Source organism: Carcharhinus amblyrhynchos, chromosome 14, assembly GCF_965287045.1.
Source record: "Carcharhinus amblyrhynchos chromosome 14, sCarAmb.v2.hapA, whole genome shotgun sequence".
Lineage (NCBI taxonomy): Eukaryota > Metazoa > Chordata > Chondrichthyes > Carcharhiniformes > Carcharhinidae > Carcharhinus > Carcharhinus amblyrhynchos.
In genome coordinates, this window is record NC_137337.1 from 47747313 (window position 1) to 47773585 (window position 26273).

The 26273-nt window shown below is 42.5% G+C and overlaps 2 protein-coding genes across 8 annotated transcripts in view; one reads left to right on the plus strand and one right to left on the minus strand.

The window, feature by feature from the left end:
- The window catches only part of ralgapa1 (Ral GTPase activating protein catalytic subunit alpha 1), a 247344-nt gene extending 233260 nt beyond the window's left edge, over positions 1-14084 (minus strand). For all 6 annotated transcript variants that reach the window (XM_080202818.1, XM_080202821.1, XM_080202820.1 and 3 more), the window contains exon 1: positions 13812-14084. In XM_080202818.1, coding sequence (XP_080058944.1) covers positions 13812-13917 — 106 coding nt within the window. In that variant the 5' untranslated portion in view covers positions 13918-14084. The remainder of the gene's footprint in view (positions 1-13811) is intronic.
- Positions 14085-14596: 512 nt separating this feature from the next.
- brms1la (BRMS1 like transcriptional repressor a) overlaps positions 14597-26273 on the plus strand; it is a 55401-nt gene continuing 43724 nt past the window's right edge. For both annotated transcript variants that reach the window (XM_080202823.1, XM_080202824.1), the window contains exons 1-2: positions 14597-14852; positions 18134-18224. In XM_080202823.1, coding sequence (XP_080058949.1) covers positions 14717-14852; positions 18134-18224 — 227 coding nt within the window. In that variant the 5' untranslated portion in view covers positions 14597-14716. The remainder of the gene's footprint in view (positions 14853-18133; positions 18225-26273) is intronic.

Below are 26273 nucleotides of genomic sequence, written 5' to 3' on the forward strand. Positions count from 1 at the left end.
CAACACAAACAGTCAGGAAAGTATGTTGTGAAAACATAAGGAGTTTGTGGACAGATATAGATAGGATGAGAGTGTGTGCAAAATCTGGCAGATGGAATATAATGTGGAAAAGTGTGAAGTTGTTCACTTTTTCAGGAAAAATAAAGCAGCAAAGTATTACTTAAACGGAAAATGACTACAGAATTCCAGGGCACAAAGGGATCAATGTATTCTACTGCACAAATCAAAATGTTAGTATGCAATCAAGAAGGCTAAGGGAATCCATTTTTATGAAAGGAATTTAACATAAAAGCAACGATGTTGTGCTACGGATATACAGCTATTCAGTGAGACCACATCTTGAATACGTCTGCAGTTTTGGTCTCCTTAGTTAAGGAAGGATATTATTGCATTGGTGTTTTATGAGATCGTTGCCTGGAGTGCACAGGAAAGGCTGGACAGATTGGGGTTTGTTTCCATTGTAGTTTAGAAGACTGAGGGATGACTTGATTGAAGTGTACAAGATCCTGAATGGTCCTGACATGATAGGCGTGAAAAATCATGTTTCCTCTTGTGGGTGGAATCCAAAACTAGGGGAGCACCAGAAATACGTTCTCCTTGTCTGTGTCCCATGGGAGGATTGTGGGGCTTCAGAACATTCTGCCTCAGGAGGCAGTGGGGTCATTGATTATCTTGTTTAACAAGACTCTAAGGTTATCTGGGGGTGGGGAGGTTAGGTAGGTAGGAATTTGGAACTCGCACAGAAAACAGATCACCCATGATCTTATTGAATGGCAGCAAAATGGCCTACTTCTGCTCCTATTTTCTATGTGCTTAGAACCTGCCTAAATGGGCAAGTTGTTGTTAAACTTGGAGGAACATGCTTCTTGGTTCACCAGTTCTACGTTAAGAACAGCAAACTGGTAGTCAAGCTGAGATGTTAAAACCGGCCAAAAGGACAGAAACTTGGGTCATTTAACCTAGCCTATTAACTGTCAACAGTTTCTATGCTTTTGGCCAAAATTCTATTGTTTCTCCTGAGGAAATAGATGAGGCAGTTAACAGCATTTCTTCCAGCATAATGAGTTTCACTTTTCCCACTTGTGGTAAGTTCAGGATAGGCAAGCCAATTTGTATGTATTTCCTCTGCTTTCATCAATGACAAAGGGGTGAGTGTAATCAAGTACAAAATTCCAGAAGCTGGGAAAATTATGGGGATGGCTCCAAGACAAAGGGCCAATCCTAGTGACTTGTAGGAGCCATCTTAATTTTTCTGCTCAATAAAAGTAGCACAACTAAGGTACAGCATTGATTTTCTTTTCAGGTCAGGGAATCCATTGGAACTACACCTATTGAAATGTCTTGATATTAAAATTGTTTAAATCCTTCAATGCAACTTCAAAAAAATTACACTTTTTATTTTTGAATTTTGTCTGTTTACTTGTACAAATCAATCACAGCATTCCACATACTACTTAACTCTTAAAAAGAAGCTGAATATATTTCCTTGGTCCTCTTTCATAATAGGAAACACAACCTGAATTTCACAAAACAGAATGATAGCCATTAAGTGTATCAGGAAAGGTAGAGCAAGTCCTAGATATTACCAGACAACCCCTCTGCCAGCACTTGTGTGGCATGAATGTTAATTGCCACATCAACTTGGGTCTGAATGTTATCCAAATCTTGCTGTATGCTGACAGACTGCTTTGGAATCACAAATGATAACTAACATTGTGCAAAGTAAACATCTCCCACTTCGGAGCTTATTGTGGAGGGAAAGATATAATTTGAAGATGGTTGGGCCTAAGATACTACTGTGAAAGACTCCTGCAGTAATGTCCTGGGCTGAGACAATTGGACTTCAACCACTACTAGTTTTTTTTATGTAATGGAGATTTAAAAGTGAACAAAGTAGAAGGTAAAAAAATCTTTGATGGCTGTGTCTTGGCTACCATTCATTAGGAAAGAGTGGAACCAAAAACAAAAATAATCGCTCCCCTTGTCTAGATAACATAGACGAGGGATGGGAAAACGGAGGTGGCTGACAGCGACAAAGGCTGTAGAGAGATCAAGGAAGATGAGATGATGAGGAAACATACCAAAGTCACATTCATACAGGATGCAATTTGTAGCTTTGCTAGGCTATACAGTGACCAAAACTGTTTTAGCAGTTTAAACATATTGCCTCTAAATCTAACTACTTACTATTTAAAAAATGTGCAACAGTAACAATGTATAAACAATCTCTTCCTTAACTCTTATCAGACTGACTTAAGACTGCAAACAGAAAGAAATCAAACCATAACTGGCTAGAACCAACTAGTTATATACCCAGATTACATAAAAATTGCAACTTATTTGGAGTAAGAAAAATCCTGGTAATCACTTGTTAGTTTAATAAAAGATTGTATAGAACAAGTTTTAATTTAAGCATTTTTGTCCTACTATTTTGAATGCAGGTGTAATGCTGTGTTCATGTGCCTTTCCAGATGCAGCATTTAAAGTCCAATTTCCTGTACTCAGTAGTAAACCTCAATCGTATGGAATCTTAAAACATAATTCACCTCCTTTCTTAGTTACACCTTCAGATTGCCTAAATTTGATGAACAACTGACTTACGTGGGATTGCAATTTAAATGTTGTTAAACGAAGGTAAACATTAACAAGAGGAAAACTTCTCCCCATGGCTTTCCCAATAGATATATACATTTTTTCTGTGCACAAGATCAAAGTTAGCTAACTTGCACATCTTCAGAGGAACTCTGAACTTTTTAGTCAATGCCTTTGCTGATATCAAAACGCAGCATCAGGAATTTGACATACATAGGACTGCTGTGAATACCTATCCTACAACTATATAAGATTGAAACTTTACAAAGTAATACAAATATTTATAAGAAACGGGTGATTTGGCCCAACAGGCCCACAACAGTGTTAATGCTCTATGTAAGTCTCCTCCAATCCTTTTTTTAAAAATCTAACTCCATCAAAATATTCTTCTATTTCTTTCTTTCTCATGTGCTTATTAGCTTCTCCTTGAATAATTACTCATTGTGGTCACAGATTCCACATTCTAACCATTTTCTGGGTAAAAAGGTTCTTCTAAAATCCTTGAGACACATTAGCATGTATCCTGTAGTAAAATCAACCAATTCACTCAAAGAAAAAAAGTCAGAACAACATTTCTGTCTTTATTTAATTCATAAAGAATTGTATAACACTAAAATTTTAATTTTTAAAGCATTTGTCGTCATATGATGAATACAGGACTCATTTGAAATGTTGTGCTCGTGCATTTCCAGATGCAGCATTTAAAGTCAGATTCCCTGTTCTCAGTAGTACACCTTGATCATATGACTAACATATAATTCATCTCCTTCCTTAATTACACCTTCAGCTTGCCTATATTTGATGAGTAGTTGCATAATTATGTAGTTGCACAATTGCAACTTAAAAACTGACAAAGGAAACTAAACATTAACAAGACGAAAACTCTTCATGGCCTTTCCAATACAGATACATACGTTATTTCATGCACAAGATCAGTCAAAGTTAGCTAACTTGCAAATCTTCAGAGGAACTCTGAACTTTTTAGTCATTTGTAGCTCTTGAGGCTAAAGGGATATTGGGTGGCATGGAGAAAGTTCCGTACGATTCATTGATGCTAGCTGAATATACCAAGCTTGCTTTGACAAGTCAATAAAATGGTCTGGAATATGCTGGAGTGTTCTAGTGCCTCTGTTAGCGTTTTAATTTGTTCTACAGTAATATTAACCAATAATCAAGGTTGTATTCCAAAGTTATCACAATTGAAAGCCAAGCATTACAGAAATAAATATCAATGAGTGCAATTACAGAATCAAGGCTGTGGTAATATTGGGCAGTAATTAACAAGAAAAAGCACACAACACTCAGTACTCTTCAATTAGTCAATTATCCAAATATTTTATTTAAAGTTACAATTTCTTGCACGCAAAAAAGGGAATGGCCAACAACTGTACAATAAATGCGAATTGTTGCTATAGTCAAAAGCTCCTTTCAAGGATACAATAACACAAAAAAATGAAATACACACTGAGCCGAAGAATGAGACATCAGAACAGATGGTCAAAGATTTGGTCAAAAAGGAAGGTTTTGCTAACCAGAGTGAGAGGTGAAGAACATTATGGAAGGAATTTCAAACTTTCAGGTCAAGACAGCTATAAAGACATGGCCACCTAGGTGGGAAGTCAGAATTGGAGGAACAGAGTTCCCTGAGCTCTGTAGGGCTGAATGAGGTTAGAGTTAGGGAAGGACTTATTTGAATAGCGAATGAACATTTTCAGACTGTAGAAAATTTTGCAGTGGGAGTTTTATTAGGACCATAGCTTTCCTTATTTTATATCAATGACTTAGACTTTGTGCAAGTATAATTTCAAAGGTTGTTGATGACATAAAACATGGCAAAATAATAAATTTGAAGTAGGATAATAACAGATGCTAGCAGAACATCCGACAGGTTAAATATCCAAATGCACCTGCAATAAATCGCAACTACAAAATGTAAAGTACTGTACTTTGGGAAAAACATCAATATAATCCAAATAGTCTTCTCCTGCTAGGATATGGAGGGTAGTGCATATTCACAAACCCTTGAAGGTGGCAGAGCAAGTTGATAAGACAGTTAAGAAAGCATTGAGAGTATATGGCTATATGGAAAAATAAGGAAGACATTCTGAACATTCACAAATTATTGGCACCATACTGGGAAAGCCTTGGAGAGGATACAGATGAGGCATTACGACAATGACAGATTTCAGTTATTTCAGATTAGAGAAGCTGGGATTGTTCTCCTTTGAGCATAGGAAGAATGAGGGATGAAAGGGAAGACTGTGGAGATGATCAAAATGCAAGGTTTTGATAGAACAAGTGGGGGAAAAACTGTTTCCTCTGCCAAAACCATCAATACGTCAGTTTTAAAATAATTGGCAAAAGAGCTAGAGCTGAAATTATTTGATAATAATTTCAATTATTTGATAATCTAAAACACAATACTTGAAAGTATGGTGGAATCAGATTCCATAAGGGCTTCCAATAAAAATGTAATTGGGCATGTACTTGGAGAACTAAATTTACAAAGTTGTGGGGAAAAGGCATGCTATAGGACTAAAATAGAAAGATCTGACACAATGGGCTGACTTTACTGAAATTAAGTTTAAGTTCCATTAATGCTCTCAAAGCATAAGGAATATTAACAATAGCAATGAATAGATAAAACAAATTTGCATTCATCTGGCATTTTTCAAAAGCTCATGATCTCTCAACCAATAAAGTACTACTGAAATTGAAATGTACTGACAGTTGTATGAAGTGCAGCAGACAATTTGCACACAGCTAGTTCCACAAACAGCAAAGTGACAGTCACAGATAATCTGTTTTATTAAATTTGGCCAAAGGGGTTCATGTGGTGACAGCGCAGGAATAGCTGTGTTCCCGTGAACTCTGGTGCTATTCAGCCATAATCATTTCATTTATTGTGCTTATACAGCTAGTACTGACCCGATCCAGGAGTGAGAACTCCATATTTTATCCTTGGAAGATCCTTGGTTAAATGTTGGTAAAATATTAAGAAAACAGTCAATAAAAACAAGCAGTCAGAAGTAACTGAGATGGAGCCAACTTCTCAACATGGTAATTTAATGAATGAAGATGCTCGTGATCTGGTACTCTACAACTGATGACTACTAGTATTATTGTAGGTCAACATTGAGAAACCTGGTCTATTGGCACAAAATATTAGTGCTTAAATCATAGAACTGCAAAAGGCTTGATGAATCAGAGAATTGTTGAAAACACAGTTTCCTCAGTTGAGGACCACTTACAATCTTTGGAAAAACTGCAGGGTATGTCAGAATTCCTTGATGATCTAGAGAACTAAGGCTGAACGAAAAACGTATGGATTGTCAGTTTGCCAGAAGAAGTCGAGGAGAAACTCCCCAGTTAAATTCTTTGAGAGCTGGCCACCACGTTTCCTTAATTTAGAAATGAAAGCTGGATGTATTAAGTTTGAAAGGACACACTGTATCCTGTCTGAGGCCTAGGGACAATCAATAACTCAAGCCTGTGATTATGCATTTTCATACCTTCAAGGACTGCTAAAACGTATTGGAGGCAGCCAGGCTAATGGCGCCTTGCTTTATGATGGATAAGAATCTCAGGATTTCTCAGGGACGACACAGAGGTACAGTGGCTTTAATGACACCTTAGGATGCCAGCTCAGAAATCCCCAGGGATATTATGAAACCAGATTAGACCCCAACAATTGCTATTTTGGCATTAATATGAAGATATAATGTTTCACTCTAAGCGTGATTCTGCTGACAAACTAGGGGGCTTTTATCAAAACAAATTTTATTCAACACAGTTTAACTAGCATAAATTAGCTTAATATTTAACAATATTTGAACAATACTTAAACATGACAAAGTACAATTCTTAATTTCTAACTTCTCACTATGTGTTCCAATCCAAATCAATATTCCTTAAAGATTTATACCCCATGTAAAATTAGTTGGTAATTAAACAAGCACACTTGTTTGTCTTAGGTTAACAGTACTGGAGGTTTCAGAACCCCTCTGGGGGGCAGATGGTGGCAGGGAAGAGAGAGCAAGAGCAGAGAGAGAGAAAAGAAAGACGAGAGAGATTCAGAGAGCTGTTTCTTCTGCCGATCCTTTAACTGCAAGTAATGAATTTGTTTAACAATTCAACAATGCTTAAACATGACAAGATAAACTGTTAACCTCTCAGTTTCAATCCAAGCAATATTCCTTATAGATTTAAATACCCTCAAAAATTAGTTATTAGCAACTGCTGCACGTCTACCAGAGAAACTGACTTTCGTGACAAAACACTTTTTCTTAAAGCAACCCCATCTCAACATAAAATATATCAAGCTAGCATAGTATCATCACAGAAATTAGAAAATGACTGAAGGCCATTGGAGTGCAATATACCTTTTTGTATCCTACTATAATCGAAGGTGACATTTGACAACGCTATAAAGTTGTTTGACAATCTGGCAAAGCCATGGCTTTTGTGAACTCCATGGAAGGTAATAATTTGGAATGGCAGACTGCAGTTCACTGTAAAATCCGGACTCGATCCCTTGTCATTATAATTCCTTTCCGATTCTGTGTTGGTATTTCTGACTGGGGTGATCTAGTAATTGAGTAAGATTTTATCTTTAAGATTGACAGGGATTTCCATTTGTCCTTAATGGAAAGCATCCCTTAGCATATTCCTTCTAGTTAAGGAATATGCTGCGCAAATTGTACAACACTAGGGCAATGTAAAAATATTCTTCTTCCTTTCTTTTTATCCATACACTTACAATGGTGGTATATGTTTTATGGTCCTCTTTGATCATGATAAACACGAGTGGCGCCACTGGCCAAATGGCTTAAGTCTTAATAGAAGGGGTCAGAATACAGACAGAGCATTCTGTACTCACTCTTTTCGTGGCATATCTTGTTTCCTCTTTTTCAATGTGAAAAACTCCTTGGTGCAATGATAGAAGGTTTGTAGGTATAGCCAAAAAGGTTTTACATTTGGTGAGGAAAACCCATTTAACTGACTTAAAGCTAATGGTTTCATTTTTAATTCTGGGGTTAATAAATTGTTGATTGGTTCTAGAAAAAGACTTCATACTGAGTAACTGGTGTCTCTGGTATAGCTGGAGAAGGGGGTATGCTTTGGTACACACCTGAGAGGGGTGGGAAAATCTTAGTGGTAAGCCATTTTCCTTTGTGTCAGCATCCTATACGCTCTTTGGATGAATAAGCAATGGCAGTAGGTACTTTGAAACTTTGCTCCCAAAATGTACAGGGGATACACCATTCTATTAAAAGAAAAAAGATTTTCTCTTTCCTTAAAAGGAGAAAGTTGACAGTTTTGTTGAAGGAAACTCATCTAGAATACAAGGAGCACTTGAAATTGAAGTTGGACTGGAAGGGGCAGGTGAGTTTTGCCTCATTTTTGATTAGTAGCCGAGTTTTAGTTAAAAAGAATGCACCTTTCAGACTGGAGAGAACTATGTGAAGTTGCTGGCATTGACTGGGGTAGGCACAGTAAGTAATCTCACAAAACCAACAGGTTTATTTGGCAGCACGAGCTTTCGGAGCACTGCCCCTTCATCAGGTGAAGGAAGAGTTTGGGTCACAAACAGGGCATATATAGACACAAACTCCATTACAAGATAATGGTTGGAATGCAAATCTTAACAGGTAATCAAGACTTAAAAAGGTACAGGCAATGTGAGTAGAGATAGGTTAAAGAAATGCGAATTAGAATCATAGAAACCCTACAGTACAGAAACAGGCCATTTGGCCCATCGAGTCTGCACTGGCCACAATCTCACCGAGGCCCTACCACCATATCCCTACGTATTTACCCACTAAACCTATGCATCTCAGGATACGAAGGGCAATTTTTAGTATGGCCCAACCCACACATCTTTGGGTTGTGGGAGAAAACCGGAGCACCTGGAGGAAACCCATGCAGACATGAGGAGAATGTGCAAACTCCTCACAGACAGTAGCCCAAGCTGGGAATTGAACCCAGGTCCCTGAAGCAGTGAAGCAGCAGTGCTAACCACTGTGCTACCGTGCCGCCCTTTTCCTTTTTTCCCTAACTGCCCACATCTGGCAGGAGGAGCATGCTACTGCCCTAGCTGCCATATTGCCCATACACAGATAAAAGAATTGCAACTCACCTCTCCCTTGCTTGTCGTCCTCCAACCAGGACAGTTAGTCAGATTTTGCAAGCTTAGGCGAGTCGTGGGGGTTACAGATAGTGTGATGTGAACCTAAGATTCCAGTTGAGGCCGTCCTCATGTGTGCAGAATTTGTCTGTCAAATCCTGCTCAGCGATTCAACAGGAAAGAATGTCCCAAGGCATGGTACATTGGCGAGACCGTGCAGACAATACAACAACAAATGAACAGACACTGCTCAACAATCACCAGGCAGGAGCGTTCCCTTCCTGTCAGGGAACACTTCAGCAGTCAAAGGCGTTCAGCCTCCAATCTTTGGGTAAGCATTCTCCAAGGTGACCTTTATGACACATGACAATGCAGAATCACTGAGCAGAAACTGATAGCTAAGTTAGAATCATAGAACCCTACAGTGCAGAAAGAGGCCCTTCAGCCCATCGAGTCTGCACCGAACAATCCCACCCAGGCCCTACCCCAATATCGCTACATATTATACCCACTAATCCCTCTAACCTATGCTTCCCTGGACACTAAGGGGCAATTTCTCAGCATGGCCAATCAGCCTACCTTACACATCTTTGGACTGTGGGAGGAAACCCACACAGACGCGAGGAGAATGTGCAAACTCCACAGACAGTGACCCGGGCTGGGAATCGAACCCAGGGCCTTGGAGCTGTGAAGCAGCAGTGCTAACCACTGTGCTATCATTCCATACATGACGACAGCCTCAACCGGGATCTTGGGTTTATGTCACACTATCTGTAACGCCCATGACTTGCCTGGGCTTGCAAAATTTCACTAGCTGTCCTGGCTGGAGACAATTCACACCTCTTTAACCTGTGCTTAATTCTCTCTCCGCTCACATTGTCTGCACCTGTAAAGACTGGATTGTTTGTTAAGACTCGAATGCCAACCATTATCTTGTAATTGAGTTTGTGTCCATATACGCCTGTTTGTGAGCCAAACTCTTCACTCACGTGATGATGGGGCAACGCTCCGAAAGCTCATGCTACCAAATGAATTGTTAGATTTTAACCTGGCGTTATGAGACTACTTACGGTCGGTGGTTGGGAGATTGTTCAATGGCTGCTGAATGGGGAAAGCATTTTGATGATGAATGTCTATGGCCCCCCAAAATGACTCACCTGATTTTGTTAAAGTCTTAATGGATTTTGCTAAATTAGCATCAACAATTCCTTCATAGGTGGAACTTCAACTGTCATCTTAATCCTTTGATGGATAAACCTCCCATAACAAGGAATCCTCCCACTGAACAGGTAAAGGGATTAGCACTGGTATGCAAGTGGGTTTATTGGGAATTGGAGATCTCTGCATCCTAAAGATAAAGAGTTCACCTTCTTCTTTGCTTTCTACCAAAGTAATCCTAGATTTGATTTTTTTTCCATGCCAAAAATCACTACTACACATGGAGGTCTTCTGCTCCATAGGTAGTGTACTCTTATCTTCTTGGAATCTTTATTCAAGGGGATTCATCCTTGGTCTAGATCTTGAAGGTTTAATGCATCTCTGCTTAAGGAGCAATAACTTTATATCACTTATGGCCAAATTTGAGCCCTTCTACTCAGTCAATTCTCTCTCTGAACTAAGTCCCTCAATTCTGTAGGAAACCTGCAAGGCTTTGATCATTTCATAGACAGCCAACAAAAAAAATGAAAAATGCTGGAGTGCAACAAGAGAGGGAGTATGGCAAGAATGCTAGTTACTCAATGCTGAATGAAATTAATCCAATCCAAATGGAACTGGACTCCTTGCTGACTCAACATTAAGAATATAAAGTTTGTTGAATAAGGCTATGAATTTGCAAATAAACATTTGGCTCTCCTCACTAAGAGGAAAGTAGGGCTATTTCCTCTGTGCTAGATTCCAGGAGTAATAGGATGATTAAGACAGAGGATATTAATAAGGCGTTTAAAAGCATCTATGCTAATTTATATAAACCAGATCAGTCTGGAGGTGCACCAGTACACATTGGCCTTTAAGCCAAAGGTCAACCCTAAAAACCCCCATTTCTAAGAGGGAAATGGTTTTTGCTCACAGGATCTGTCAGCCGTTAAGGCTCTGTAGCCCGAGTGAGTAAATTTTAAGGTAAATTTAAAGATTTGCTAATAGATCCTCCGTATAACCATTTGAAGCAGCTTTGCGAAATGAATATCTCAATTTTAAATACAGGCAAGAATCTTGAGGAACATATGGGCCAATTTCACTCTCAAATGTCGATTTGAAATGGTCTAAATTACTGGTGTTGCATCCAGAAAAGAGCCTCCCTGTGGTTATCCAGACTGGGTTCCCAAAGGGCTGGAATTCACGTAACAATGTTAGAATCGTAGAATCCATACAGTGCAGGAGGCGGCGATTCAGCCCATTGAGCCTGCACCGACAACAATCCCACCCAGACCCCATTCCCGTGTCCCCATGTATTTACCCTGCAATTTCCCCTGACACTAAGGGGCAATTTACCATGATCAATTAACCTAACCTGCACATCTTTGGAAGGAAACAAAAGCACACAGAGGAAACCCACGCAGACACAGGAAGAATGTGCAAACTCTACACAGGCAGTGATCCAAGGTCAGAATTGAACTCTGGTCTCTGGCACTGTGAGGCAGCAGTGCTCACCACTGTGCTGCCCTATGGGTCATTAAATATTATTCATGTCTTCCAAAAGCAGGTAATAAATATCTTAGCAATCTCATTCAATGCAGAGAAATCTTTTGAACAGGTGGAATAAAAATATTTACTTTGCACTCTGCAGTATTTTGGGTGGGGTGGGTTGGGGTGAGGAGCTTCATTGAAGTGGATACAAGTGCTTTATAAAAATCCACTAGTGGCATTTAAGAATCGTTATAGATCTGATAACATTAGTCTTCAGCGAGGGACTAGGCACGGCTGCCTGTCAACCCCGTTAATGTTTGCAATAGCTATTGAGTCCCTAGTGAGGCAATTATACATAATCCTTCCGTATCTGGGTTCCTAGTGGTGGAAAGGAACATAGGATCACATTATTTATCAATGATGTCCAAGCTAGATGTTTTTGTTCTCGCTGTTATTGATATTTTGAGTAGGTCTGGCTCCTTTTCGGAGTATGAAAATTACTTTTGTAAAGTTGAGGCTATGCCACTGGAAGGCTGAGAGGGACACCTACTCCTCACCCCCTATGTTCTCTTTCCCTTTAGATGATCCCCCTCAGGGTTTACTTATTTGGGGATTTCCATTGCCTTAAATAACTGTCAGGATAAGGGGCAAACTCTTCCTTCCTCTGCCCCCCTTGCATCTATTAAGTGGGACCTACACCTCCTCCACTCCTTGCATCTACTGTGGGACCTACATTGTTGTTTTTCCTTACTGATATTGTGGCTGGACAGGATAGCAGTGATGAAGATTCATATGCTGCCTAGGTTGTTGTATCCTTTACAGGTACTACCGCTTTTTCTTGAGATTCTAAAAGAAATTAATGGGATAGTCTCTCATCATATAAATTATACGAGAGTGGGTAAGAGGGGACCTCACCTCCATTTGGTTTGATATTGAAGCTGGCTAATCTGAATACTCCTCAAGATCCACTGATTCTAATGGATTTCAAATACTTGTCACTTGCCTGGATGAGTGCAGCTCCAATAACACTCAAGAAGCTTGACACTGTCCAGGACAAAGCAGCTCACTTAATTGGCACCCCATTCAGCACTGGCACACAGTGACAGGTTTGTTCACTATCTACAAGATACACCTCATCATGGCTCCTTCAACTGCACCTTCCAAACCCAGGACCTAGAAGGACAAAAGGCAAAAAGTGTTTTGGAACACCACTACCTGCAAGCTCCCCTCCAAGTTACATATCAACATAACTTAAAGGTATAATCAATGTTCCTTTACTGTTACTTGGTCAAAATCCTGGAACTCCCTTCTGAACACAATTGTGGATGCCCCTAGAGCATATGGGCTACAGCGATTCAAGAAGATGGCTCATTACAACCTTCTCAGGGCAATTAGGGACATCTTTTTGTGAATAAATGCTGCCCAATCACATTTCATGAACAAATAATGTAATAGCAATTAAATTTAAATGTGCATTCATCAAAAAGTCTTACCCTGTTTCACTGGGATTTGCACAAGCCCCAACTCCAAAGACACAAAAATTATCTGCAGCAACATTACAGTTATACTGTTGATGCACCTTGAGCTAAATACATTGAGGGACGAGAATGAACAGAATCAAAAACAATTGGCATCCCTGAAGGTAAAGACAATATTGCGGCACCAAAATAGAAGCATACCTTAAAGTAAAAGCAACAATCCAATAATGATGAAGATATTGTTTTTTCCATTCTAAAAATTATAAAAGCTGAAAATGTACGAAGTTACTGCTCAGTTTTATAAACATTGATTTAAATTATAAAATCAAAATTTAGAACATAATTTAAAACTGTACAGAAATACAATAAACATTAGAAGTCGACGTTCAATCGACATTGGCAGGAGGCATGGCGGAGAAAGATAGCAAAAGATTACATTTTCCTGGCTTAGTTTTTCACATTGCACACAGAAAAAAAAACACCCAATTGAGGTTTATTTAAGCACAGTACAAACCCAATTGCTTCCTGTTACGAGTTGATAATCTGTTTAACAAACAATAACCTAATTTCAACAGTGGAGCGGGGCGTGTTTATTTTCCAAAGACCTTTTGAAATTCAGTAGGACATTTTATACTGCTGAGACAGTTGTCTGGGCAAAAGACTCCAAGCCAATCTCGACAGTGATCGACATAGAACTACTCCTGCACAAACTTGCATTTCTCTGGTAAAAATAAATAGCATTAAAAAAAACTTTGCCCGTTATCCAGAATTAAGGAATTCTGCAATCCACGTGACAACACGGTTCCCATTTCCAATTACAGTAATTCAGAAAATATTGAAGATTTCAACTTAGAAGCAGACTCAACAACAATCAGCCGCCTGCACAAAAACTGGATTAACCTGCAAACAAGAACTCCCCGTCATTAGATCACGTCCCATATCTATCATATAAATTGTTTTCAATGTCGCTGCATCTATGCGATACCGACCTATGACAACCCTCAGGTGCTTTAATCTGGTCAGAACATCTTTCTTCGGATCCAGGACTTTCTGTGTGGATTTTTTCACATCCCCGTGGGGCTTTTTAGAGAACATTCCGCTCTTTGGGATGGCACCTCCCCGTCTTCACTGTTTCCTTTTCTCAAACGTTGACGAGAAATAAATAGAAAGATCGCGGCCTGATAGCAAACAAACTTGTCCGAGACGCCAGCCCCATGGACGCACCGAGCGGCTGGGTGAACACAGCCCAGCGATCAACCGCCAGCCGCTAACATGGCGGCTCTCAGCAGGGACAAACAACCGGCACGCTCAATCAAGACCAGAGCACTTCCACCACAATCAAAACCGAGCCCTGTACAGAAGCGCTGAAGCGGCGGCCCAAGGATCGAAGTTTGTACCGATGTCAGGTTGCTAACACCAAAACACGAACCGTTCGCTGAGAAAATAGTGTACGAGCCTGACAGTGGCCCATCGATTTTTCTATTGCCATTTGGTGATGTCTATTATCCCACCGCCTCAGCGGAGTGGTGGGCGTGGAGGTTGACGGGGGTTGTAGTTCTCTGTGTTCAACAGCGAAGGGCGGGCCACATGCCTATGGACACCAACTCCCAGAATGCATTGGGGCTCACTCAGGGAGGGACTGGCGGCTCCATTTGATCCGGACAACCACGCCCCCCGTCACGTCTATTGGGTTGTCCTGGTGATGACGGATCAAGCATCGGCCATTTCTAGATTATCATTGGTCAATGGGACTGTCAATCAGCCGAGGCTGCCGGCCGCCTTCCCTCGCGATCGAATATGCGGTGTTGGGGGGGTGGGGAGCAGGGAAGATTAGCTATCATTAAACTAAACAGCGGCGATTCTCCTTTCAACTTCTCACTAACTTGCCGCCAATATGCCGGTTCATTCCAGAGATAAGAAGGAAAACAATCACGAAGACATGGATGTTGATTACCCGGAAAACGAGGGCAGTAGTTCAGATGATGAGGACACGGAGAGTTCCTCAGTCTCGGAAGATGGGGACAGTTCAGGTGGGCAGAGAGTAGTAATTCCCACCACAGTGGAGCTGACCAGGCCCAGTTCCCGGGCCCAGATCACCTGCTACCAAACATCGCAGTTGGATTTCAGCTGCACCTTTTTTTATGTTTATTGGAAAAATGTAAACGATGTAGTTCCTCTCTCAAACCCCCCATCCTCTCCCGTTCTTACACCCCCTCCCCCATTAAACCTCCTCGTCTCCCCATTAAACCCCCTGTACCCCCTTAAAAGCCCTATCCCCTCCTTAAATGCCCATCCACCTTCAACCCCCATGTTGCCCCTTAACCTCCCATGTTGCCCCTTAACCTCCCATGTTGCCCCTTAACCTCCCATGTTGCCCCTTAACCTCCCATGTTGCCCCTTAACCTCCCATGTTGCCCCTTAACCTCCCATGTTGCCCCTTAACCTCCCATGTTGCCCCTTAAACACCCCTGTCCTCCGTAAACCTCGCCGCCCCCCCCCCGAACCTCGGCGTCCCCCCCCCTTGAACCTCGCCGTCCCCCCCCCCTGAACCTCGCCGTCCCCCCCCCCGAACCTCGCCGTCCCCCCCCACCTCCGCCCTTTGCCCCCCCCACCTCCGCCCTTTGCCCCCCCCACCACGTCCGCCCCTTTGGCCCCCCCCCCCCCACCACGTCCGCCCCTTTGGCCCCCCCCCCCCCCACCACGTCCGCCCCTTTGGCCCCCCCCCCACCACGTCTGCCCCTTTGCCCCCCCCCCCCACCACATCCGCCCCTTTGGCCCCCCCCCCCCCCACCACGTCCGCCCCTTTGGCTTCCCCCCCCCACGTCCGCCCCTTTGGCGCTCCCCCTTTGGCACACCCCCCCACGTCTCCCCCTTTGGCACACCCCCCCACGTCTCCCCCTTTGGCACCCCCCCCACGTCTCCCCCTTTGGCACCCCCCCCACGTCTCCCCCTTTGGCACCCCCCCCCACGTCTCCCCCTTTGGCACCCCCCCCCCACGTCTCCCCCTTTGGCACCCCCCCCACGTCTCCCCCTTTGGCACCCCCCCCCCACGTCTCCCCCTTTGGCACCCCCCCCCCACGTCTCCCCCTTTGGCACCCCCCCCCACGTCTCCCCCTTTGGCACCCCCCCCCCCACGTCTCCCCCTTTGGCACCCCCCCCACGTCTCCCCCTTTGGCACCCCCCCCACGTCTCCCCCTTTGGCACTCCCCCTTTGGCACTCCCCCTTTGGCACTCCCCCTTTGGCACTCCCCCACGTCTCCCCCTTTGGCACCCCCCCCCACGTCTCCCCCTTTGGCACCCCCCCCCACGTCTCCCCCTTTGGCACCCCCCCCCACACGTCCCCTGCTTTGGCCCCCCCCCCCTCACTTCCCCCACATGGCCAAGCGCCCCCATACCCCACTTTTTGGTCACACTCCCCCAACGTACGTCCTCCCCCTCCACCTGCGCCCCTCCCCCAGCTCTTCATAATCTTATTGTTTTTATAAGATCTCCCCTCATTCTTCTGAGTTCCAATGAATATAGCCCCAGTCTACTCAGTCTTTCCTCATAAGCCAACCCTCTGAACTCCATAATCAACCGAGTGAATCTTCTCTGCACCCCCTCCAGTGCTAGTACATCCTTTCTCAAGTAAGGAGACCAAAACTGTATACAGTACCCCAGGTGTGGCCTCACGAGCGCCTTATCACAACTGCAACATAACTCGCTGTTTTTAAACTCCATCCCTCTAGCAACGAAGGACAAAATTCCATTTGCCTTCTTAATTACCTGCTGCACCTAAAACTAACTTCTTGGGATTCCTGCGCAAGGACACCAAGATCCCTCTGCATAGCAGCATGCTACAACTTTTTACCATTTAAATAAGAGTCCATTTTGCTGTTATTCCGACCAAAAGGGGGCAGCATGGTAGCACAGTGGTTAGTACTGCTGCTTCACAGCTCCAGGGTCCTGGGTTCGGTTCTCAGCTCGGGTCACTGTCTGTGTGGCGTTTGTACATTCTCCTTGTGTCTGCGCGAATTTCCTCCGGGTACTCCGGTGTCCTCCCACAGTCCAAAGATGTGCGGGTTAGGTTGATTGGCCATGCTAAGAAATTGCCCCTTAGTGTCCAGGGTAGTGGAGGTTAGAGGGAACACTGGGTATAATATGTAGGGATATGGGGGTAGGACCTGGGTGAGATTGTGTTCAGTGCAGACTCAATGGGCTCAAGGGCCTCTTTCTGCACTGTGGGGTTCTATGTTCTAAAATGGATGACCTCACATTTACTAACATTGTATTCCATCTGCCAGACCATTGCCCACTCACTTAGACTATCTATATCCCTTTGCAGATTTTCAGCATCCTCTGCACACTTTGCTCTGCCACCTATCTTAGTGCCATCTGCAAATTTTGACACATTACACTCGCTCCCCAACTCCAAATCATCAATGTAAATCGTAAACAATTGCGGTCCCAATACTGATCCCTGAGGCACACCACTAGTCATTGATTGCCAACTAGAAAAATATCCATTTACTCCCACTCTTTGCTTTCTGTTAGTTAACCAATCCTTTATCCATGCTAATACGTTACCCTGAACATCATGCACCTTTCTCTTACACAGCAGTCTTTGGTGCGGCATCTTGTCAAATGCCTTCTGGAAATTCAGATTCACCACATTCTCAGGTTCCCCATTGTCCATTGCACATGTAATGTTCTCAAAGAATTCCACCAGATTAGTCAAACATGACCTTCCCTTCATGAATCCATGCTGCTTCTTTCCAATAGGACAATTTATATCCAGATGTCTTGCTATTTCTTCCTTGATGGTGGATTGAAGTATTTCCCTACTACAGAAGTTAAGCTAACCAGCCTATAGTTACGTGCCTTTTGTCTACCTCCTTTTTTAAACAGTGGCATCACGTTTGCTGTTTTCCAATCTGCGGGAACCACCCCAGAGTCCAGCGAATTTTGGTAAATTACCACTAGTGCATTTGCTATTTCTTCCGCCATCTCTTTCAGTACCCTGGGATGCATTCCATCAGGACCAGAAGACTTGCCTACCTTTAGCTGTATTAACTTGCCCAGCACTACTTCTTTCATGATAATGTTGGTTTCTAGGTTCTCACCTGTTATAACCTTCCTGTCATCAATTTTTGGCATATCCCCACTAAGTACTGAAGTACTTCACCCTGACAACTAACACGGACGCAATACATCCCATGACCATAAACTTGATTTGAATCCAGGTCCAGAAGTAGAAAGCTTGTATTTAACCTGTTCACCAGCCAGTTTCCCTTGCATCTGTCTCTAAGAAAGTAACAATAATATCTTACAGAAATGGATGATGAAGACTGTGAGAGGAGAAGAACTGAGTGTTTAGATGAAATGTCTAATCTGGAGAAACAGTTTACAGATTTGAAAGAACAGTGAGTCTGATAGTTTTATAAAAATCTATTGATACTTTGTTTTGAAAATAACAGCATGCTAACTTTAGCTTGTTACTTAGTTTCATTCTGTGTTGTCGCTAGTGGATAACAATTATTTTGAACAATTAGGTTGTTTAGGCCTTCTATTGGAATAGACCATGTTTCTAAAGTAAAGAAAGGAATGAAGAAAATCAGCCAACTATTTGGCCATTATTTTGCTGTATATTGTCTAAGAACATGGAATGGTACCTCGCTTAAAATGACTGTGTTCAAAAACAGTGATTCCTGTGACATGATATATAAATTTAAGTTGTTGTCTAAAATTAAGTGTGTAAGGTCTCAGTCATTAAGAAACCTTCTTTGCCATTGTTTAATGTGAGTTGCTGGTTTAAATGTTTTGCAAATGTTTCATATCAAAATTTGATACAGAAAAAACAGAAAAAAAGGTCAATAACTTGCCACATGTTTGGTTAAAATCTGTTTCATTGCGTCATTTAAAAGTGGAACCGTGATTCCAATTACCAGAAAATTTCCAATCTCGTGCAAATATTGTATGCAGATCTTTATAACTGTTTCTATGTTTTGTGCTTTATAACTAATACATAGAGTCTGGATGTAATTTTTTGGATTTTTCTATCTACTAGAATTTCTGGGGCCAAGTGTACCCTTATCACTCAACATTGTTCCACTTTAACATCACAGACATAATGGGGCCGGTAAGCACAGTAAGTGTTAGAACTTCCTTTCCAGCATTATTTCATGCTGGGTTCTGCATACCATCACATGACCCAAGTGCAAAGAAATGTTTTTGGACAGGTTGGATGAGTGGGCAAATCAGTGGCAGATTCAGTATAGTTTGGATAAATGTAAGGTTATTCATTTTGGAAGCAAAAATAAAAATGCAGATTACTACCTGAATGTACGTAAATTGGGAGAGGGGAGTGTGCAGAAAAAGCTGGATGTCCTTGTGCATCAGTCACTGAAGGTAAGCTTGCAGGTGCAGCAGGTAAAGAGGGCAAATGCCATGTTGGCCTTTGTTGCAAGAGATTTCGAGTGCAGGAGCAGGGATGTATTGTTGCAACTATACAGGACCTTGGTGAGGCCTCACTTAGAGTATTGTATGCAGTTTTAGTCTCCTTTTCTGAGGAGGAATGTTCTTGCTCTCAGGGGAGTGCAGCAAAGGCTGATTCGGGGATGATGGGACTGATTTATGAAGAGAAATTGATTAGGCTAGGATTGTTTTCGGGTAAATGTAAGGAGGATATTTCCAGTGGAGGAGTCCAGAACCAGGGATCGCAGTCTGAAAATTCTGGGTGGGCCACTTAGGACGGAGGTGAGGAGACATTTCTTCGCCTGAAGACTGGTGAACTTGTGGAATTCATTACCACAGGAAGTAGTTGATGCCAGAACATTAAATGTATTCAAGAGACGGCTGGATATATCACTCGGGTGAATGGGATCAAAGGTTATGGGGAGAAAGCAGGATTAGGCTATTGAGTTGGATGATCAGCCATGATTGTAATCCATGGTGGAGCAGGCTTGAAGGGCCAAATGTCCTCCTCCTACTCCAATCTTCTATGTTTCTCCTGGCACAAAAGCAACTGGGACCTTTTAAGACTTTGCAGTGTAGTTTTGTATGAATAATATCTGTACCAGCAGTGTTCACATGTGGCCCACACCTTTCTTTCCTGTGACCCATTCACTAATCCCCTCCTGTTCATCAGCTCTCCCCTGAATCCTGACTCAGCAAAGATTTGATTAAGGGATGCAACAATTGAGTGGAAGGGTCAGGAAAGTGTTGTACATTGAAGAATTGGGCAGAAAGCATAAAGGATTAAAAATAATGGAGCTTTATTTACAGAATGGTGTTTGCTACAGGTTGCATCTTCATTTTGGCAATTTTCTGTGCTGGCAACAAGTAATGTAATTTCCAGTGAATACGTATATATATGAATACACAGCTACCAAGAATCAAAGTTAATTCAAAACATTTCCTCCAGCCCTTAAATTGAATGTCCTCAACAAACTCAAACAAGTATAACATGGACAATAATCTAAGTCAGATGGCTTGAAGGATATCGCTATCAAAGCGATTGACAGCAAACCTCTGGCATCATCTTCTTTACATTGTAACCTCTGGCATTTTTGCCTTTATACAAATGTCACGAGGAATTGATTTGACAGGCATCGACGTTGTAAGTAGAGGTTGTTTGGTCAGAAGGTGACGTGTTGCTTTCCTCAGTGGTATCTGTCGGTATCAGGGTTGCAGGAAGGTTCAGGTCAGGACTTTGTACAGTTGAACCCAGGTTCCATTTCTGGTGGATTGGTTCTGGTGCCTCCTCGAGATGACATCATCTCCAGTTGGGGCCGTTTACGAAACAAGTCCAGTCTGTGCAAGGATTATGGCAGGAATTCATTTCTCTCCTAGTAATTCCTAGCCAAAACTCCAAGCCCTTGGTGGAAGACTTGATGTTTTACTTTGTTTTCCCACCATTCTGTCTGTCCTTGTTTCTGTTGAACAATTTCTTTCACTTTCTGGGATTCCAACAAGATCAGTGCTGAGTGTAGTTGCCTCTTTGCCATTAATAACCAGGAGAAGTTTTGGTGGTAAAATGAGCAGTACTGCTATATATTAGTAGGAATTAGTTAAGACATTTGATCACAGAGAACCTTGGTTGCTGTCAATGTACGTTTCATGGTTTGGACAAAATTTTCTATTGGTCTGTTCATAGCAGAATGATACAGTGCATTCCTAATGTGATGAATACCATTCTCTTGAAATAAACTTTAGAATTATTGATGATAAATTGAAGTCTGTTTTTGTTTACCAATTGTTCAAGGAATTTAAACTCACTTCTCCTAGCCTCTTGATAGTCTTTTCCAATGATGTGGATTTCTTTATAGGAACTTCTAGGCCCCTTTGAGCATCGACTATTACTAAGAACATATGTCCTTCTGAAGCTCCTGCAAAATTTACGTGTGCCTGTCGCCAGGCATTTTTTGGCCATTCCCAAGGAATTAGTGGTGCTATGAGTGGCAGATCCCTTACTTTCACACATGGACACATTTCAACTTTCTCTTCAATTTCCACATCCAGTGCAGGCCACCAGAAATAATTCCTCACTATTTTCTTCATGCATACAATTCCTCAATGGTCCTCACGCAGCTCCTGTGACACTTGTCTTCTCAATGGTGGCAGAATGATCACTCTGAGCCTTCAAAATATAGACAGCTCCAGTGTCCTGGAGGAGTACGGTTTCAAATCAGTTGTTAGCTCTTGAGGCCTCCTCTCGGAATACCTTGTTTGTCACTTTTGAGAATATTATACCACTCTGAGTGTACTTCAGTTGTCCAGAAGTGACTGGTGTACTGTCTACCTGTTCAAAGTCTGCTTAAGTAGTTTGACAAACTACTATGTAACAAACTACTTGGTAGTGGTAATCTTTGCAGTCCATCCACATTACAATGTAGACTTGATTGTCAATACTTGATTGTATAAGTATGTACAGACAATAGTAATATCCATCTTTGCATTCCACTTGTTGCCAGTGATGGAATTTTTGTATGTTGTCCAAAAATTGTTAATGGATGATGGTCCATCAACAGCGTGAACATGGTTCTATATAGGAATTGATGGAATTTCTTTACTCCGAAGATAATCCGTAATAATTCCCTTTCACTTTGTGTGGTTACTTTCAGCTTTGCTCAGTGTTCAAGATGCAAATTAATATGTCTTTCTTCACCTGATGGCATGATGTATGGGATACCACAGCTCCAACACCATAAAGAGTAGGGTAGAATCAAAATGTGCAAGAATTTTAGGTGTGGGCATTGCTTTTTTTGGCTTATACAAAAGCATTATTGCTTTGATCCAACCCATTCCACTTCTTGTTCTGGCATGAGTGACTATGCAGCGATTTTAAAATGGTTGCCAAATTTGGAGCAAACATTCCATAGTAGTTTAACAATCCTAGGAAGGATTGCAACTGTTAATATTCTGAGGCACAGGTGTTTCTGTGAAAGTCTTGAACTTCGAGGGACATTTGTGATGACCTGTGGCCTCAATCACGTGTCTCAAATACTTAACGGAAAACTGGAAGAACTCAACTTGTCCTTGCGGACTCTGTGTTCATAGTCTTCTAATCTTTGAAGAATAGCATTCAAATTCCAAAGATGTTCCTTTTTGTCTTTTCCAGCGACTAGGGTGTCATCCAGTAGCACCATACTCTGTGCAGTTCACACAGGATCTGATCCATTGCTGTTGAAATGATACAGGAGCAGATAGGGTACCAAACAGCAATTTTCGGTACCTGAACAAGCCTTTATGTGTCAAAATTGTCAGAAGTCCTTGTGACTTCTTGTCTACTTCACCTGTAAGTAAACCTGACTTAGGTCAATTTTGCTAAAATGTTGGCCTCCTGCCAATCCTGCAACAGGTCATTGATGTGGAGCAATCGGTACTGTTCCTCACATATATTGGATTTAGGGTGACTTTGAAATCCTTACAAATCCATCCTTCTGAAGACTGTACAATTGCTGTGGCCCATTCACTAATGTTGACAGGTTCCAAGGCCCCTGTTTTCGCTAATCATTCAAAGTCAGTCTCCATCTTCTGCCTGATAGTGTAAATATCAATGTTGCCATCAAGCATTTTGCTAGGTTTCCTCCTTTAATCTTCAAATTAACTGTGATGTCTTTCATATTCCCAAATTTTCCATCAAACACAGATGTGTGTTTCTTAAGACTTTAGACCCATCAATGCTGGTTAATTACTCTTTACTATATGTAGAGACAAATTTGCTGTTTGTTATTTGAACAGTACAGCACAGGGACAGGCCCTTGCGCCTACCAAGCCTGCACGGATCATGTCTTCCCTCTATTCCTCACCTGTTCATTTGTCCATCCAGATAAGTCTTAAATTCCTCTAATGTATTTGCCTCAACTACCCCACTTGGCAATGCATTCCAGGCCCCCACCACCCTCTGTGTGGGAAAAAAAAACTTGCCCCGCACATCTGTACTGAACCTTTCTCCCTCTTAACTTCAACTTGTGTCCTCTTGTAATTGTCATTTCTGCCCTGGGAAAAAGCTTCCAACTGTTCACCTTATCTATGCCCCTCATAATTTTCTAAACTTCTATCAGGTCAGCCTCAGCCTCCACCTTTCCAGGGAGAACAATCCCACTTTATTCAATCTCTCCTCATAGCTAATACCCTCCATAGCAGGCAACATCCTGGTAAACATTTTCTGTACTCCCTCCAAAGTCTCCATGTTCTTTTAGTGGGTGTGGCAACCAGGATTGGACACAGTATTCCAAAAGTGGCCTAATCAATGGTTTATATAACTGTAACATAATTCGCCAACTTTTATATTTGATACCCCAGCCGATGAAGGCGAGCATGCCATATGCTTTCTGTTCCATCTGTGCTGCCACTTCTAAGGACCTGTGGACCTGTACTCCCAGATCTTTCTTATGTGTCTATGCTCCTGATGGTTCTTCCATTTCTTTTTTAGCTCCCATCTGAATTGGATCTTCCGAAATGCATCTCCTCACACTTAGAAAAAACATAGAAAAACTACAGCACAATACAGGCCCTTCAGCCCACAAAGTTATGCCGAACATGAGCCTGCCTTAGAGATTACTAAGCTTACCTATAACCCTCTATTTTACTAAGTTCCACATACTTATCTAACAGTCTCTTAAAAGACCCTATCGAATCTGCCTCCACCACTGTTGCTGGCAGCTCATTCCACACACCCACCAGTCCGAGTGAAAAACTTACCCTTGACATCTCCTCTGTACCTACTCCCCAGCATCTTAAACCTGTGTCCTCTTGTGGCAACCATTTCAGCCCTGGGAAAAAGTTCTGACTATTCGCTCGATCAATACCTCTCAACATGAGGTCACCCTTCATCCTTTGTCTCTCCAAGGAGAAAAGGCCGAACTCACTCAACCTATCCTCATAAGGCATGCTGTCCAATCCAGGTAACATCCTTTTAAATCTCTGCTCCCTTTCTATTGTTTCCGCATCCTTCCTGTAATGAGGCGACCAGAACTGAGCACAGTATTCCAATGCGGTCTGACCAGGGTCATAAGAACATAAGAACATAAGAAATAGGAGCAGGAGTAGGCCATCTAGCCCTTCGAGCCTGCCCCGCCATTCAATAAGATCATGGCTGATCTGTCGCTGCTCAGTTCCACTTTCCCGCCCTCTCCCCATAACCCTTAATCCCCTCTTATCAAAAACCCATCAACCCGCGTCTTAAAAATATTTAGCGAGGCAGCCTCCACCACTTCAACGGGCAGAGAATTCCAGAGATTCACCACCCTTTGAGTGAAGAAGTTCCTCCTCAACTCCGTTCTAAACCGCCCCCCTTTTATCTTGAGGCTGTGCCCCCTAGTCCTACTGTCTTTTTTGAGCGGGAAGAGTCTTTCCACCTCTATCCTATCCATCCCATTCATCATCTTATACGTCTCAATGAGATCTCCCCTCATTCTTCTAAACTCTAACGAGTACAAGCCCAGTTTATTCAGCCTCTCCTCATAGCTCAACCCCCTCAACTCCGGCATCAGCCTAGTAAACCTCCTCTGCACTCCCTCCAAGGCCAAAATATCTTTGCGTAGGTGCGGCGCCCAAAACTGCACACAGTACTCCAGCTGCAGCCTCACCAATGCCCTATACAGCTGCAGCAAGACCTCCCTACTTTTATATTCAATCCCCCTCGCTATGAAGGCCAGCATCCCATTCGCCTTCCTGACCACCTGCTGCACCTGCAAGCTGGGTTTTTGCGACTCATGCACAAGGACCCCGAGGTCCCTCTGCACCGTCGCCTGCTGCAGTTTTTCGCCCCGTACGTAATAGTCCTTCCTACCATTCTTCCTACCAAAGTGGACCACCTCACACTTGCCAACATTAAATTCCATTTGCCATTTCCTGGCCCATTCGCCCAGCCTATCTAGATCCTTCTGCAGACTCTCCACACCCTCTGCACAATTTGCCGTTCCCCCAATCTTGGTGTCATCAGCAAATTTCGACACCCTACACTCGGTTCCCTCCTCCAGATCATCTATATAAATGGTAAAAAGCTGAGGCCCCAGCACCGACCCCTGGGGCACTCCACTAGTCACCATCTGCCAATCCGAATAGCACCCGTTGACCCCCACTCTCTGCTTCCTATTTGACAACCAATCCTCTATCCACGCTAACACCCTACCCCCAACTCCATGTCCCTCGACCTTCTGCAGTAACCTCTTGTGAGGTACTTTGTCAAACGTCCTATATAGCTGCAACATTATCTCTCGACTCCTAAATTCAATTCCTCGATTGATGAAGGCAATTTGTCCGAATTAAATTCAATCTGCCATTTCTCTGCCCAATTTCCCAGCTTATCTATACCCTGCTGTATTCTCTGACAATCTTCATCACTATCTGCAACTCCAGCAATCTTAGAATCATCCACAAACTTGCTAATCAGACCAGCTACATTTTCTTCCAAATAATTTATACATATATTACAAACAATAGAGATCCCAGTGCTGATCTCTGCGGAACACTGCTGTTTACAAAAAAACACCTTTCCACCGCTACCATCTGTCTTCTATGGCTGAGCCAGTTCTGAATCTATCTAGCAAGTTCATCGTTGAGCCTGGGTAATTTTAATTTTAATTTTTTGCACTAGCCTGCCATGAGGGACCTTGTCAAATGCTTTACTTAAGTCCATGTAGGCAACATCCACAGCCCTTCCCTCATCAATCATTCTTGCCACCTCAGAAAGCTCAGTCAAATTAGTGAGACATGACCTCCCTCTACAAAACTATGCTGTTTGTCACTAATAATACCATTCAGTTCCAAATTTCTATTGATCCTATCCCTAAGAATCTTCTCCAACAATTTCGCTGTCACTGACGCCAAGCTCACTGACCTATAATTATCCAAGGTATCCTTGCTACCCTTCTTAAATTAAATTGGCTATCCTCCAGTCCTCTGGGACCTCACCTGTGGCTAACAAGGAAGCAAGGGTTTCTGTTAAAGACCCAGCAATTTCCTCT